Source organism: Lates calcarifer, linkage group LG5 (genome assembly GCF_001640805.2).
Source record: "Lates calcarifer isolate ASB-BC8 linkage group LG5, TLL_Latcal_v3, whole genome shotgun sequence".
In the NCBI taxonomy this organism is placed as follows: Eukaryota; Metazoa; Chordata; class Actinopteri; family Centropomidae; genus Lates; species Lates calcarifer.
Window position 1 is genome coordinate 25,551,125 of NC_066837.1, and position 13,261 is coordinate 25,564,385.

Genomic DNA, 13,261 nt, shown 5'->3' on the forward strand with positions numbered 1-13,261 from the left:
ATGTATGTTTTCCATAGTAAATGTGTTTAAATGTGCTTAAAAAGGGAAAATCTTGCTTCATGTTATCAAATTTTGCACAGATTTTTAAAATTCTAACACATCACAAAAAAGTTACAGTCATGTTATTGTGCATTTTAATTGGTAAAATGGTTCTTTGCTTCCACATACCACATGGGCAGGCAACCAAACATTTGTCCAAAAATATGTTATTTCAGAAAACTCCATCCTCCTTAATCAATGCTCACATTTTATTTAAGCAGGGTATCTGAGCATCAGATGACATTCACTAGTAGAGAGTTTCATTCCATAGCAGAGGCACATTTGAAATCATTTGGAACCACAAATGGTGTATTCAATACCAAATGCAGCATGCAGACATAAGATGCTGAGCAACCTACCCTATGCCCTTCAAGGCCTCACCACAAAGACAGACACCAGCAGGCACAACCACAGTGGCAGCGACAGAGTTAAAGCAGGAGGGCCACCCGAACGAACAATTGAGTGATAGCACTTTCCCACATTGCCAACTTTATCTACAGCTACGAACTCAACAATCTGCGAGCAGCAGGAGGCATTGTAGTTCGCCTGGATGATGGGATCAGTCAGCGAGGTGTGTGAGAGCGTTCCATTGCCCTGTCGCAGGGAGATGCTCTCTATCCCGGTGCCGTTTCCATCTGTAAGGTTTGCAGAGAGCTCCCACTGGAAAGGTCTACACTGAGACACATCTTGAGGGCAATTAGCAGCCAACACGCTAACCACTTCACACAAAGGCTGAACAAAATCTGTGATCTGGAGAGACAAAAGAAGTGGGAAATGTATGTATTAATCACAGCAAAGGGAAGTGCATCTTTTCTATGGCTTTTCTATTTATTTATTTCACTCTTTCCGATGTGTGTTTGGTTACCTTGCTAACAACAGATAATCTCATAACGACGTAATTGGAGTCAACACCACTGGAAGACTTGGCTTCCATAGTCAGAGTGATATCAGTGCCTGATGGTGTGCTGGCAGGTGGTGTAATGGTCAACGTATTATTAGTATATTGTCCGGTTGTCAAGGTGAGGCTGTGAAGAGAAGAGAAAAAATACCTGTCAGATAGACACTAGGTCAGGCCAGCTTTTTCCTTGGTTTTCAGTCTTTGGGCTAGCTAAGCTAACCAACTTCCAATTCTAGATCCATATTTAACTCAAAGACATGAGAGTGGAATCAATCTCTTTTCTGCAGCCTAACCTCTGCAAGAAAGCAAAGTAGACTATTTCCCAAAATGGTAAGCTATTCTTGTTAATGTTGATAAGGACAGTTAACAGTGGAATTCTTTGAGATTGCTTCCCCTCACCTGTTTGGGTAGGACATGGGGAAGTTTCTGTCATTTCTGGCATTGATTGAGTACTGTCCACCAGGGCCCTGGGTCATTACACTGAAGGGGAGCTTGAAGGCTTCTCCTGGCTCCACACTGCTGTCCACCACAGCCTAGAGAGAAAATGAAAGAAAAGAACCAGGGAAAGGAACAGGTGAACAGGAGTGATGTCATTCTTATAATATTAAAAAGCTTCTAAAATAAACTGGATCAGTATTCCTTTGCTAGCTCATGGTTCAATCAAGGTTGTGAGGATGATGTGAAGACACAGACCTGGATGTTCACTTTGGAGACAGACATCTGGGTAGTAGACTGCCTCTGAAATTCACTGTTTGACACTTTGTCTGTTCCTTTCAGAATGACCACAAACTCTCCCTCAGGAACCTCATCAACAGTCACCAGGATGTCTCCGTTGCCCATGTCAGTCATTGTGCTATTGCTCACAGCCTCAGGACCAGACACAGTTATAAGGCCAATGTTTCCAACAGTCATCGAGGATGGACCTTTCCTTCCCATTACTGAAACCATCAGGGTAGCTGGCTGGCCTGGGTTCCCAGAAGAGAGAAGGCAGAGAAGCAAGGTAGTGACAAGAATGAGAGCAAAATTTATTTTTTTCAGGCATAAACACTGGTTACCTTTTGGCATGGGTGGAGGAAAGAGACTTCGATTTTCACGAACCTGATCATGGGCTAAGAAAAACACTTTTTTTTAGCCCTGTCCTGAGCATTACTGATTAAAATGAATTTACTCACAGGAACTTAGCTGAGTAATTTGCAGTTCAGTAGACATGCATGAACTGATCTTTTGGTCACTTATGAGCAGGATGTAATCACAACATTTTTGTATTATAACATTAAAAAATTGGTTACAGTGAACTTGTTAGCAAACAGTTTCACAGTTTGCACATCCTGTAGACACAGAGAAAAAATAGAACTAACTGAACTGTGTTTCTGACGTGTAAAATTCATGTCCAAGATCCACTCTGATTTGGCTCTTTAGCTTCTAATTCCTCTCACAAGTCACAAGCTAATTGCTACATTTATTTGTCTGCTGTTTGGTGGTGGACAGGAAGTGTATACTTGGTTTATTGGAGCTTTTATAACTGAAAACAGCTTCTGCATCTGAAAACAATGATGAGGGAGGCAAGAGTGAACTAAAATAAGAAATTTTGCCTCAAAACCAAAACAACAAGCTAAAAGATGTTAAGACAGCCCGTAGAATGAAGGGGACCTGACTAATTACATCATCACATCATCGTCATCTTATTGACAGTAATTTGGATGTTTGATATCATGATTGTAAAATATTGAATATTATTAAACATTAAAATGTACAGAGTATAATGCTGTTGTGAAAGTGTAAAATAGATTTATTGCATGTTACCTGCTTGTGGACGTCCACTGAGTACTGCATAACCTGGGTGAGGTCCCTTGAAGCTTTCCACAAAGTCATAGATAAATGTAATAGTACTCTGGCCTGGAAGCACAAACACACATTTACAGTAAATACAGATACACACCAAGAACTCAGTGAATACATCAACTTAAATTCTGATTTTAGAAGGAGCATCTTCAAACTTTGCATGGACCAAAAGCTCTGGGAATAAATACTATTGATAAGTAGTATATTTACTTTAATAAATATTACTGATAAGTAGTATATTTACTTTAATCTGCAAATCAAGCTGTGTGTAAGAAGACAGAATTTCAACAGTGCTTTTACATAGAAAGGGATTGTGTAACTGACCTGTAACTTTGAGAGTATATGGTTGGTTAGACTTGATGTTGAGCTGCCAGGTTCCTGTCAGCTTGTCAGCACTGAGACGAATTCTCCTCAGGTTACCAACTGTCTTAATGGTCCCCAGTTTACCACTGGCCTCAGTGTTGCTCTGGCTCACACCTGGAATGTTTAGCAGTTATTATTGGTCATAAAGATATATCACAACAATGTTCTCAGTAAGAAATGGTAACTGGACTGCACTTATTGTATATAGCTCTTTTCGAGTCATATCAACCACTCAAACCGCTTCACACTAAAGGTCACATTCACCCATTCACACACACATTCATATAGCACTTTTTCTATACATTTAAGTGCTCTCTAACGAAGACACACACATTCATACACCAATGACACATCCAAGGTAGTTTGTAGTTCAGTATCTTGCCCCAGGATACTTTGGCACACGGACTGATATCAAACCACAGACCTTCAGATTGGTGGGTTACTGCTACCTCAACAACAACATCCGTCCAACAAATCTTATTGGATGACACATGACTTAAACTGGTGCAAACATTGCACTGAGACTGACGAACTACCTGCAGGGTTGGTCAGTGTGAAAGTAATGGATGTTCCTGTGATGTAGATGGTGACGTTTTGAAGAGATTCATCCAGCATGAAAGGAAAGGTCTCCTGCTTCCCAGGGTGCCTTGCTCTATGAAGAACTGTAACCTAAAGCAGCAAGAAGGGCAAAAGGAGAAAATTTGATGATTTCAATTTTTCAGACTGGTCCAATCAATAAGGGCCTGCTGCATATAAGATGAACCAATAGTCTTACCAGAGCTGAAGTAGAGGTGTCAAGGATCACATCTGTGGCCTCAGGCAGCTGTTTCTTGGACACCTGGATGGCCTGGCCACCAGAGGCCAGAGCCAGGTCTTTGTAATCGTCAAAGGAAGCAGCTCTGATGGAACGACGGCGCCTCCTACTTGCCCCGGTCATGAAGAATGACACCTATGGATATTAAGTAATGTGGAGATTGCACCCCCAGTCATTCAAGTTAACTTCATGTAAACAGATTGAATGAACACTGGTTGTCACTGGTGTCAGTCAGTATTTACCGTTGACTTGGTTCTTCTGATGAGAGCAACAATCGTGTCCTTTAGGGCAATGTCTTTGGCTATGGCATCAGTGAAAACATAGATGTGGGAGGAAGCTGGGGCACCAGTCAGAGCCAACTGGAGAGCCAAAATAATGGACCTGATCAGTTCATTCTGAACCACAACAGTCTTTCAGCGATCCATAAAAATATCTATACAATTTTTCTCTAATGAATCCATCCTAGTTACAGTATTACAATATCATCGCTTTAGTACCTGAAGTCCCGACAGGCACATCTCAGGGATATCTCCCCCTCCTGTCGCTTTGAGTTTAGAGATTTCTTTTTTCATCTTATCAGGGTCTGTTGTCCTGATCATAGGCCCAAAACCTAAGTAAAAAAGACACAGAAAATGTTTCCTTTAATCCTAAGGAACTACTGTGACTGTATACAGATTTACAGTAAGCACATGATTCTACTTTAAAACAGATCATACAATAAAATGCACTTCTAACAGTTTCCTAAACATGGCCAGTAGGGTAGAAGAGTTCATACTGGGGTCATTGAAGGGCACCAGGATGTACTCGGAGGGTTCATCCTGTGTTCCTTTTTTGCTGTCAATGATTTCATAAACAACCGCCCTGGCTTCATCGATATCATCAGACATACTACCGGTAGTGTCAATAACAAAGCACACAACAGATGAGCGGGCAATCCCCATCATTCTATGAGAAAGAAAGAGAGAATGTTTCTTTATATCCTATGGTACAATTTTCATTAATGCACAAGTAAATATTTTTCATATCTAACTGTGATACCTCAGAAAGTCATTGTCCCCGACAGCTAACCGGATGTCCTCTAGCAACTGGAGACTTGCAGCTACAGCTGCATTCACAGCAGCAGTATGGAAGGCCACATTGTCAGAGCGACGTTCATCTTTGTTGATGCCACCACGAGGAACTGTTGTACTAGTCAGGTCACCTTCGCCTCCATGGCTACATTTACCTGGTTCAAGACAGAAGGGACAGGTCAAACTGGATCATGATTCAAAATGATTATTACAGGTGCCTTGTGCCTGTGCTCTATGCTCAAGTGTTCTTTTATAGGTAGATTGATCTGCCTTGTGCAATTTAATTTAATGTTTGTATTGTACTCTAGTCAGAACAAACATGATTTCACATAACTATTTCATGAGTGTTACATCTGGAATTTATTTGTTTTATTAAAACCTAGCAAATACTGAGGCAACTTGAATGTCTAAGTAACAGAGGTGATGTATGTGAAATTACTGGTTAACAATAATATTTAGATTCTCTATATATATTCACATATTTTACCAGTCTCATATTTGTATATTAATAAATATAAAGCCACAGCAAGCAGTTGGTTATCTTGGATAAGCAAAGACTGAAAACTAGTCAGACAGCTGTAAGAGTAGCATTGATCTATATGAATGACTTCATTCTAAATGCTTTTTAAAAAATTTAATTAGCATTCTAACAATAATAAAATATATTTGTTTAACCTGCTTTAAACTATAGTAAGTGAGAAACTGTATGGTTTTGTCTTCTTTCTTCTGCTGCTTTTTTCAAGTCATATATCCAAGGAATAATGGTCTTGAATGTTGACTAGCTGTGGAATTTAACTCCCTCCTTGAGGTCAGTTAAAACTGTATTTATCTTATTGGTGGATTTTGACAAGGCATCTGCACACCCTGTAGTGGTAATATCTATGTATTTAGATATGCCTATGGAGATATGTTTGCCAGTGATACCTTTCGGCTTGGCAGAAGAGAATATTCCCATGTAGCCTGATGTAAGTTTCTTCTCTTTCAGGATGTTGGGGAGGATGGGATTAGGGCATGTTCCACTGGCACAGTCACTGCAGGTGGCAGTGTTGACATCTGCATAAGCAAAGTGCAAACAAGATACAGGATAAACAATGCATTTATCTCCAGACCAAGGTAAGTAGGCATTGCTTCATTTCACAACTTGACAGTTGCTGTTTGAAGTAGCAAGTTGGGAGTGTTTTAGTTTTCATAACAGCATTATTCCACAGCCAGGTAAAACAGTAGTTTCCCAGCCAATAATTTAGTTTAATTGTTCTTAATTTAGTACAATAATTGAACTAATATCTGAAAGCTGTGTAGTTATCTGATATTAATACCAACCAGCCAATCAGAACTAAGCACTCTGTATAGTCATAGCATAAAGACAAAACAACACACTCTGCTCTTTGGACTACAGATATGCTCCCAGATGGAGTTTTACCCAACCTACAACTGTATGAAAATTGTCTACTCTATGACACTATACTCAACCCAGAGAAATATATACATGCTCCATCCTATTGTTATGCCAGATATACAAATGCTCATACACACACCTGCTAGGTTTTCCAGTGGCAGATCTGAGCGTATGAGGTTGATGTATGGCTCTGTGTATCCCAGCTCCACCCAGTTACTGTGGCTGTAGAAGTCCTGATAATACATGGAAACACATTTACAACCTGTCCTCCATTCTGTGCCTGTTTGTTTTTCTACTTCATTTCTCAGTTTTCGCTTTAACTTCTTTATGCCTAGTTGCAACTTTCACCTGGAGTGTATGAAGAACTTTGCCCAGTGTTTCCCTGGCAGCCTGGAAGTTCTCTTCACGAACATTAGCTTTAATGGCAACCATGCCCTCTGTGATTAGGCGTCGTCCCCCCAGGAAGTCCTCTGAGTTGAAATGATGTGGCGCACTGAAAGAATTTTTCACAAGTAATTACTTGATTAGTGTACAGGCAAATAATGATATTGTTAAAGCTTTACAACATTCACTGTCCCATTATGTTGGTGCTTTTAAATAACTGTTAAATATCTTGTTTCGATTTTCCTCCCACCTGTTGACAAAGTCACGGTCTACCAGTCCATTCTGGGTGTAGATTTCTTGAAGAGCAGAGTGAAACTTAGCACCTGACACCTCTCCTTTTGCTGTGGGTCCTAGACAGGCCTTAACCAACTCCTCAGGAGAGGAACCCTGGAGGGAGAAAAGACTGTTAGCCTTAAGAGAACCGTGTTTGTCTCAAAGAGTATGATAGAGTGGTTAAAAAATGAGGGAGCTTATCACTGCCTATCAGTGCTCATCTCTGCTTTTATATAAAAATGACTCCCCTAAGTCCCCACTACATGCTTGCTTGCTTAGATGAGAAGATCGATGCCATTGTTTCTTCCGTATGCTAAATATGAAGCTACCATCAGCAGCCATTTGGGTTAGCTAAGCGTAACGACTGGAAACAGAGGGGAAGACCTATCCTGGCATTGCCCACTGTTGAAAAAATTCTCATGTGACGCTAAGCTAATGGCTGCTGGTTGTATGCAAGAAAGGGAATAAGCTAATTTCCAAAGCATTGAACTGTTCCTTTAAAAATATGGCATGGAACATTTATCTAGTGTATTCTGTATATGTTTTCCCCTTTATATTTATATATACATATATATATGTGTGTGTAATTTATATTGTATGCTAAATATGAAAGTGATCCCAAAACATTTAACTATTACTTTAAAAATATGGCATGGAACAAACCACAAAGTGAACATTAATCTAATGTATTCTATTCCTCCCTTGCTTTTATGTGTCCAGACTGAATTAAAACACACAATTATGTTAACATGTGGATGAATGTTTGTGTTTTCCTGAGTGTGTGTGTTTTTCTGCATGTTGTGTGACGAGGTTTGTGCTGTCTTGCACATTCATTATCTTAAATCCTACCGTGGGTTTGAATTCATGACCAGCTGCCTCAGCCACCGCCCGACATGTTTCCGTCACTTTTTGCAATAGAGCTGTACCTGTGATGCTGATATGAGTGGATGCCCCACCCCCGATGGGGACAAAGGCTACAGCGGGCCCTGCCATCAGGGCCAAACTCAGCAGGACTGTTCCCAACCCTGAAGTCATGCCTAATCTACAGGGAGAGAAAAAAATGACTTATTATCAGATTAGTTAACTGAGACGTGCTGGAAAAGGACTGATAAATCCATTCGGGTCAGTTGATGTTCTGATTGTATTTGCTCATAATGCCAAATGTTCCTGGAAAATATATAGTATAAGAGAGCGTTTAGGACAGAGAATCAGAGTTTCAATCTTTCAACAGTCTGTTTTAGGGGAAATGACAGAGGAAAAAGAGAATGCTCAGGAACAGATTATTTAATGATCAGCCACAATACAAAATACAGTATGTAAAGGAGAAGGTGAAAGGAAACTAAGTCATTACATACAACTCAAGCTGGTTCTAGGAGCTTTGTCTGTTGAATTCTTTCAAATATCCTGGTGCTTTTCAGGAAAATTGAGATCTTCTATTTTAAGCCGAGTCAAACTATTTAATGTACAGAACTGAACCTGATACTAGATCTGTACATAAAGACACATATTTAGCACACAACTGAAAAATGTGTCACTCTCAATCAACTGTATTATTGCACTTTTTGCCTTGTTCTTTATTTACTATTCACACAGATCAGTATTTACAACAAAGAGCAAGTTTCATCAAGTAAAACTTCAACAAACATTAAAATAAGGTTTTAATTGAAAAAATATAGATTTTAAGTTGTGTACAGTTTAAAAAGTTATCTATTTATTTATATTTGATATTTGATTTCCATTTCCTTAAGTTTTTTTTTTTTATGAAGTTAAAGGTCTAGGAAGATATTATATTTTTGAAAATTATTTTGTTTGAGAAGAAGTACTTTAAAATGTGGGAAGCAATTTGAGCACCTCATCAATTAAATTAGAAAAGTTGAACTTTGAAATAAAATCATACCTTGATGTTTCTTAGCTGTGGTGACTTCAGCAGCTCTTAAAGAAGTGTAGCATGCAGCCCCACCACGCTTCTACAGAAGAATATATACTGTACTTAGCATATAGGGGGTGAGAGGGTGGAGATTTGAACATTTAAAAAGGATCCATACAGTGTGGGTGTATTTGTGGGTGTGCACGCTATCTTATTGTTCAGAAATGTTCTGAATTGCTTTTCAGCTCATAAAAAGCTTACTTATCACCATTATAAACCCAGTCAGAATGGTGTCATAAATCACACCTACATACCCACTTCACTGTAATATTGTGCAATGCCACAAACTGGGATAAGTGATATATTTGTTTACCCCACAAATGAGTACTATGTTAGTAAAAAAGTTTTTACTGCATAAACAGGTTCAAACAAAGGTAGGGCAAGTTAACTTGAAGCATTTTACCCACCCCTCCTGTTGGACATGGAGAACTGGAATGTAATGACCTCAACAGCATTATGTAGTCATACAGCTTTCCTTTGGATGTTAATAAATCAAAGTTGTGTGCACGTGGTGCAGTGATGAACTGTCTTTCCAGAGCACGAGTCTTAAGTACAATTGTTGGTTAAAGCACAGCCTAAAAGCATATCTTTGCAGATATTAGCAAAGATGCTAGCACCGAGACTGGATGTAGCCATGCTCGGCAACTGTACATGACGTCTTCGTCATGTATGTCAGACTATAGTTGGCAGGTTGATAACTTGTTATTTCCTGTTAAGCTCACACCCTATTCTTTACATGCTGTCCCCTCATAGCTTCCTGCATGTAGACCTGGTTCACACATATTCATGCACGAGCATTTGGCCTTCGTGCCTCAGCCTTTGATAATGATAACTGAATAATTGATAATGGTCACATGGTTTTACATTCATTATACCATATATTCATTCATTATATCACATAATCTCCCCTCTGGGGATCGCCAGACTCCCAACCAACCAATCAATGCAAGTGAGGGTGAAATAACCCGGCATCGTCATGCTGCGAAAAATTCCCCCACAACCCCCAAACAATCTTTTCAAGTCACTGGGCGTTCACGTTCACACATCTGCATTCATTGCGCATATATATATATATATATACATATATATATTGTATATATATATATATATATTTGACGTGGATTATTTGAACCCAGTTATGAATGTAAGCAGGGCAAACATCATTGAGTTAGCACTTCGCTGCGTTGTGCAGTTATGTGTAATTAAAACATTAAAACATTAAAATACAAGTCAGAATATAATCTCCTTGGTTATTTGGTTTGGTTTGGTTTGATTTGGTTTATTGATTATTATGACACAAATATCAAATGTTTCTGCCAGTGTTTTTTAAAATTAACTCAATTGATTAATTAATTAAAGCCACATGTGTACATTTTATGAAACCTGTAGAATTTAGATCAGTGTAAAATAATGCATTGCATTCAGTGTGTCACAAACCGACCAACTGACACAAACTTGCTGTGTCAATATTATTAATATATTCTTCTTCTTCTTTTTCTTCTTCTTCTTATCATTTTTATTATTATTGTTATTAAAGTCAATTAAGTCTTATAGGGTCACACAAAACACATTCTTGAGATTTCTGCCACCATTCTAGTACAGTGGAGGTTTGGCAAATGTTTGAGAAATAACATTAGGAAAAACTCTTCAGGCTTGTGTGCAGAAACAATGTTGTAGTCACAGACCATCTCAAGAACTTCTACTGAAGATTTTGTCTCTGAAAACTGTTGGGAATGAGGCATGTCACCACTGCACGATGACTAGTTGTTCTTGTATATCAACCTTTCCATTTATTCCAATAGTAAATATTACTTTACAACATTATCATTCTCTTCAAATCTGACTGTTCCATTCTGCCATACATGCTGCTCTCTGGTTCTCTTAGGATCCTAACCGTCTTAAGAGAACCCATCAGTCCACATCCCCAGAGTATTACTTTCTTTGTTTACAAAATGTAAACAAAGCCCTGAATCTTACCTTTATGAAATTCTAATGATATAAAATTGTAAGTGTGTCCATAGAAGATTATTTACCGCACATAAACATTTTCCATAGTAAATGTGCCTGCAGACATAAGATGCTGAGCAACCTACCCTATGCCCTTCAAGGCCTCACCACAAAGACAGACACCAGCAGGCACAACCACAGTGGCAGCGACAGAGTTAAAGCAGGAGGGCCACCCGAACGAACAATTGAGTGATAGCACTTTCCCACATTGCCAACTTTATCTACAGCTACAAACTCAACAATCTGCGAGCAGCAGGAGGCATTGTAGTTCGCCTGGATGATGGGATCAGTCAGCGAGGTGTGTGAGAGCGTTCCATTGCCCTGTCGCAGGGAGATGCTCTCTATCCCGGTGCCGTTTCCATCTGTAAGGTTTGCAGAGAGCTCCCACTGGAAAGGTCTACACTGAGACACATCTTGAGGGCAATTAGCAGCCAACACGCTAACCACTTCACACAAAGGCTGAACAAAATCTGTGAACTGGACAGAGAAAAGAAGTGGGAAATGTATGCATTAATCACAGCAAAGGGAAATCCAGAACCATATGTTTGTATAATCTGTATAAGTTGTTAAGTGCATTTTTCTGTGGCTATGTAAAAAAGCTTTTCTATTTATTTATTTCACTCTTTCCAACTATGTGTAATCCAGGAAATGTTTGGTTACCTTGGTAACAACAGACAATCTCACAACAACGTAATTGGAGTCAACACCACTGGAAGACTTGGCTTCCATAGTCAGAGTGATAGCAGTGCCTGATGGTGTGCTGGCAGGTGGTGCAATGGTCAACATATTATTAGTATATTGTCCGGTTGTCAAGGTGAGGCTGTGAAGAGAAGAGAAACAAAATATGTGTCTTGGTTACATGAACTGCAGTTGCGACTAGGGATGAGCATTTGAAGAAATTTCCTGGATTGGATCATCAGGAAAATCTTTATTACAAGAAGAAATCATAGTCTAACAACAATCCTCTTAAACAAAGCCTTGAAAGTTGAAGGTTGAAGTAGGGTAAAGTTACCTATTATTGTGTCAGTGCTATGTCAGTGATTTTTAGTGTTAAGCAGCAGGAAGCTGGGGTGGATACCTCTAATCTGGTACATAACCCTATGTTTACACTTTTTTGTGAGGGTCAAATAAATGAGGTATAGCTTTAGAGGTCCTTAGGTGGATTTTGTTATTGTCAGATAGACATTAGGTTTGTCACTGTTGATAAGGACCTGTTTGGGTAGGACATGGGGAAGTTTCTGTCATTTCTGGCATTGATGGAGTACTGTCCACCAGGGCCCTGGGTCATTACACGGAAGGGGAGCTTGAAGGCTTCTCCTGGCTCCACACTGCTGTCCACCACAGCCTAGAGAGAAAATGAAAAAAAAGGGAAAGAAACAGTCGTTCTTATGAAAAGCAAATTTTTTAATACTCTTCCATATGTAATTCTACAATAAACTGGATCAGTATTCCTTTGCTACTTCATGGTTTCTGTCATCAATCAAGGCTGTGAGGATGATGTAAAGAGACAGACCTGGATGTTCACTTTGGAGACAGACATCTGGGTAGTAGACTGCCTCTGAAATTCACTGTTTGACACTTTGTCTGTTCCTTTCAGAATGACCACAAACTCTCCCTCAGGAACCTCATCAACAGTCACCAGGATGTCTCCGTTGCCCATGTCAGTCATTGTGCTATTGCTCACAGCCTCAGGACCAGACACAGTTATAAGGCCAATGTTTCCAACAGTCATCGAGGACGGACCTTTCCTTCCCATTACTGAAACCATCAGGGTAGCTGGCTGGCCTGGGTTCCCAGAAGAGAGAAGGAGAGAAGCAAGGTAATGAGAAAAAATAGAGGAAAATATATATTTTTTTATGTCTAGAAATGGTTGTTTTTTCCAGGAGTAAACATTGGATACTTTTTGGCATGGGTAGAGGGAAGGGGCTTCAATTTTCACCTAATCATGGGCTAAGAAAAACACGTACAATTTTTTAGCCCTTTCTTGAGTCTTACTGATTAAAAGGAACTTACATACAGAATTTAGTTGAGTATTTGCAGTTCCGTTTAACCTGCATGAACTGATCTTTTGGTCACTTATGGACAGGCTGTAATCACAACGTTGTTGTATTATGACATTTTTGAGGAGCTAAAGGTGCTTGAAAACTCATAAAACTTTCCAGATACCTCATGCATGGAAGTTTTTGTGCATGAGTGTGGCAAAATGGCTTGATAGTGCCCCCTACAAATTTTCAAACACCCCTTGCCA

The 13,261-nt window shown here is 39.4% G+C and overlaps 2 protein-coding genes across 3 annotated transcripts in view; both read right to left on the reverse strand.

Annotated features, from left to right (window-relative positions):
* Nucleotides 1-230: 230 nt before the first annotated feature.
* On the reverse strand, nucleotides 231-9,970 carry vwa11 (von Willebrand factor A domain containing 11). The gene is made up of 18 exons (XM_018663068.2): nucleotides 8,977-9,970; nucleotides 7,929-8,121; nucleotides 7,057-7,193; nucleotides 6,771-6,915; nucleotides 6,562-6,655; nucleotides 5,951-6,079; nucleotides 4,995-5,181; nucleotides 4,732-4,901; nucleotides 4,454-4,566; nucleotides 4,199-4,315; nucleotides 3,918-4,091; nucleotides 3,679-3,811; nucleotides 3,104-3,256; nucleotides 2,741-2,833; nucleotides 1,631-1,902; nucleotides 1,337-1,470; nucleotides 905-1,064; nucleotides 231-789 (listed from the first exon to the last, which is right to left on the reverse strand). The coding sequence occupies exons 2-18, from the start codon at nucleotides 8,112-8,114 to the stop codon at nucleotides 409-411; spliced, it is 2,778 nt and encodes a 925-aa protein (XP_018518584.1). The 5' UTR covers nucleotides 8,115-8,121; nucleotides 8,977-9,970; the 3' UTR covers nucleotides 231-408.
* An 800-nt stretch (nucleotides 9,971-10,770) lies between these two features.
* Nucleotides 10,771-13,261, reverse strand: part of LOC108874558 (von Willebrand factor A domain-containing protein 7) — an 81,646-nt gene continuing 79,155 nt past the window's right edge. Inside the window, exons 15-18 of one of the 2 annotated variants that reach the window (XM_051070830.1) lie at nucleotides 12,527-12,798; nucleotides 12,225-12,358; nucleotides 11,674-11,833; nucleotides 10,771-11,490 (exon numbers count right to left, since the gene is read on the reverse strand). In XM_051070830.1, the coding sequence (XP_050926787.1) occupies nucleotides 11,110-11,490; nucleotides 11,674-11,833; nucleotides 12,225-12,358; nucleotides 12,527-12,798 (947 nt within the window). In that variant the 3' untranslated portion in view covers nucleotides 10,771-11,109. The remainder of the gene's footprint in view (nucleotides 11,491-11,673; nucleotides 11,834-12,224; nucleotides 12,359-12,526; nucleotides 12,799-13,261) is intronic. The other variant, XR_007813291.1, reaches the window with a different exon arrangement.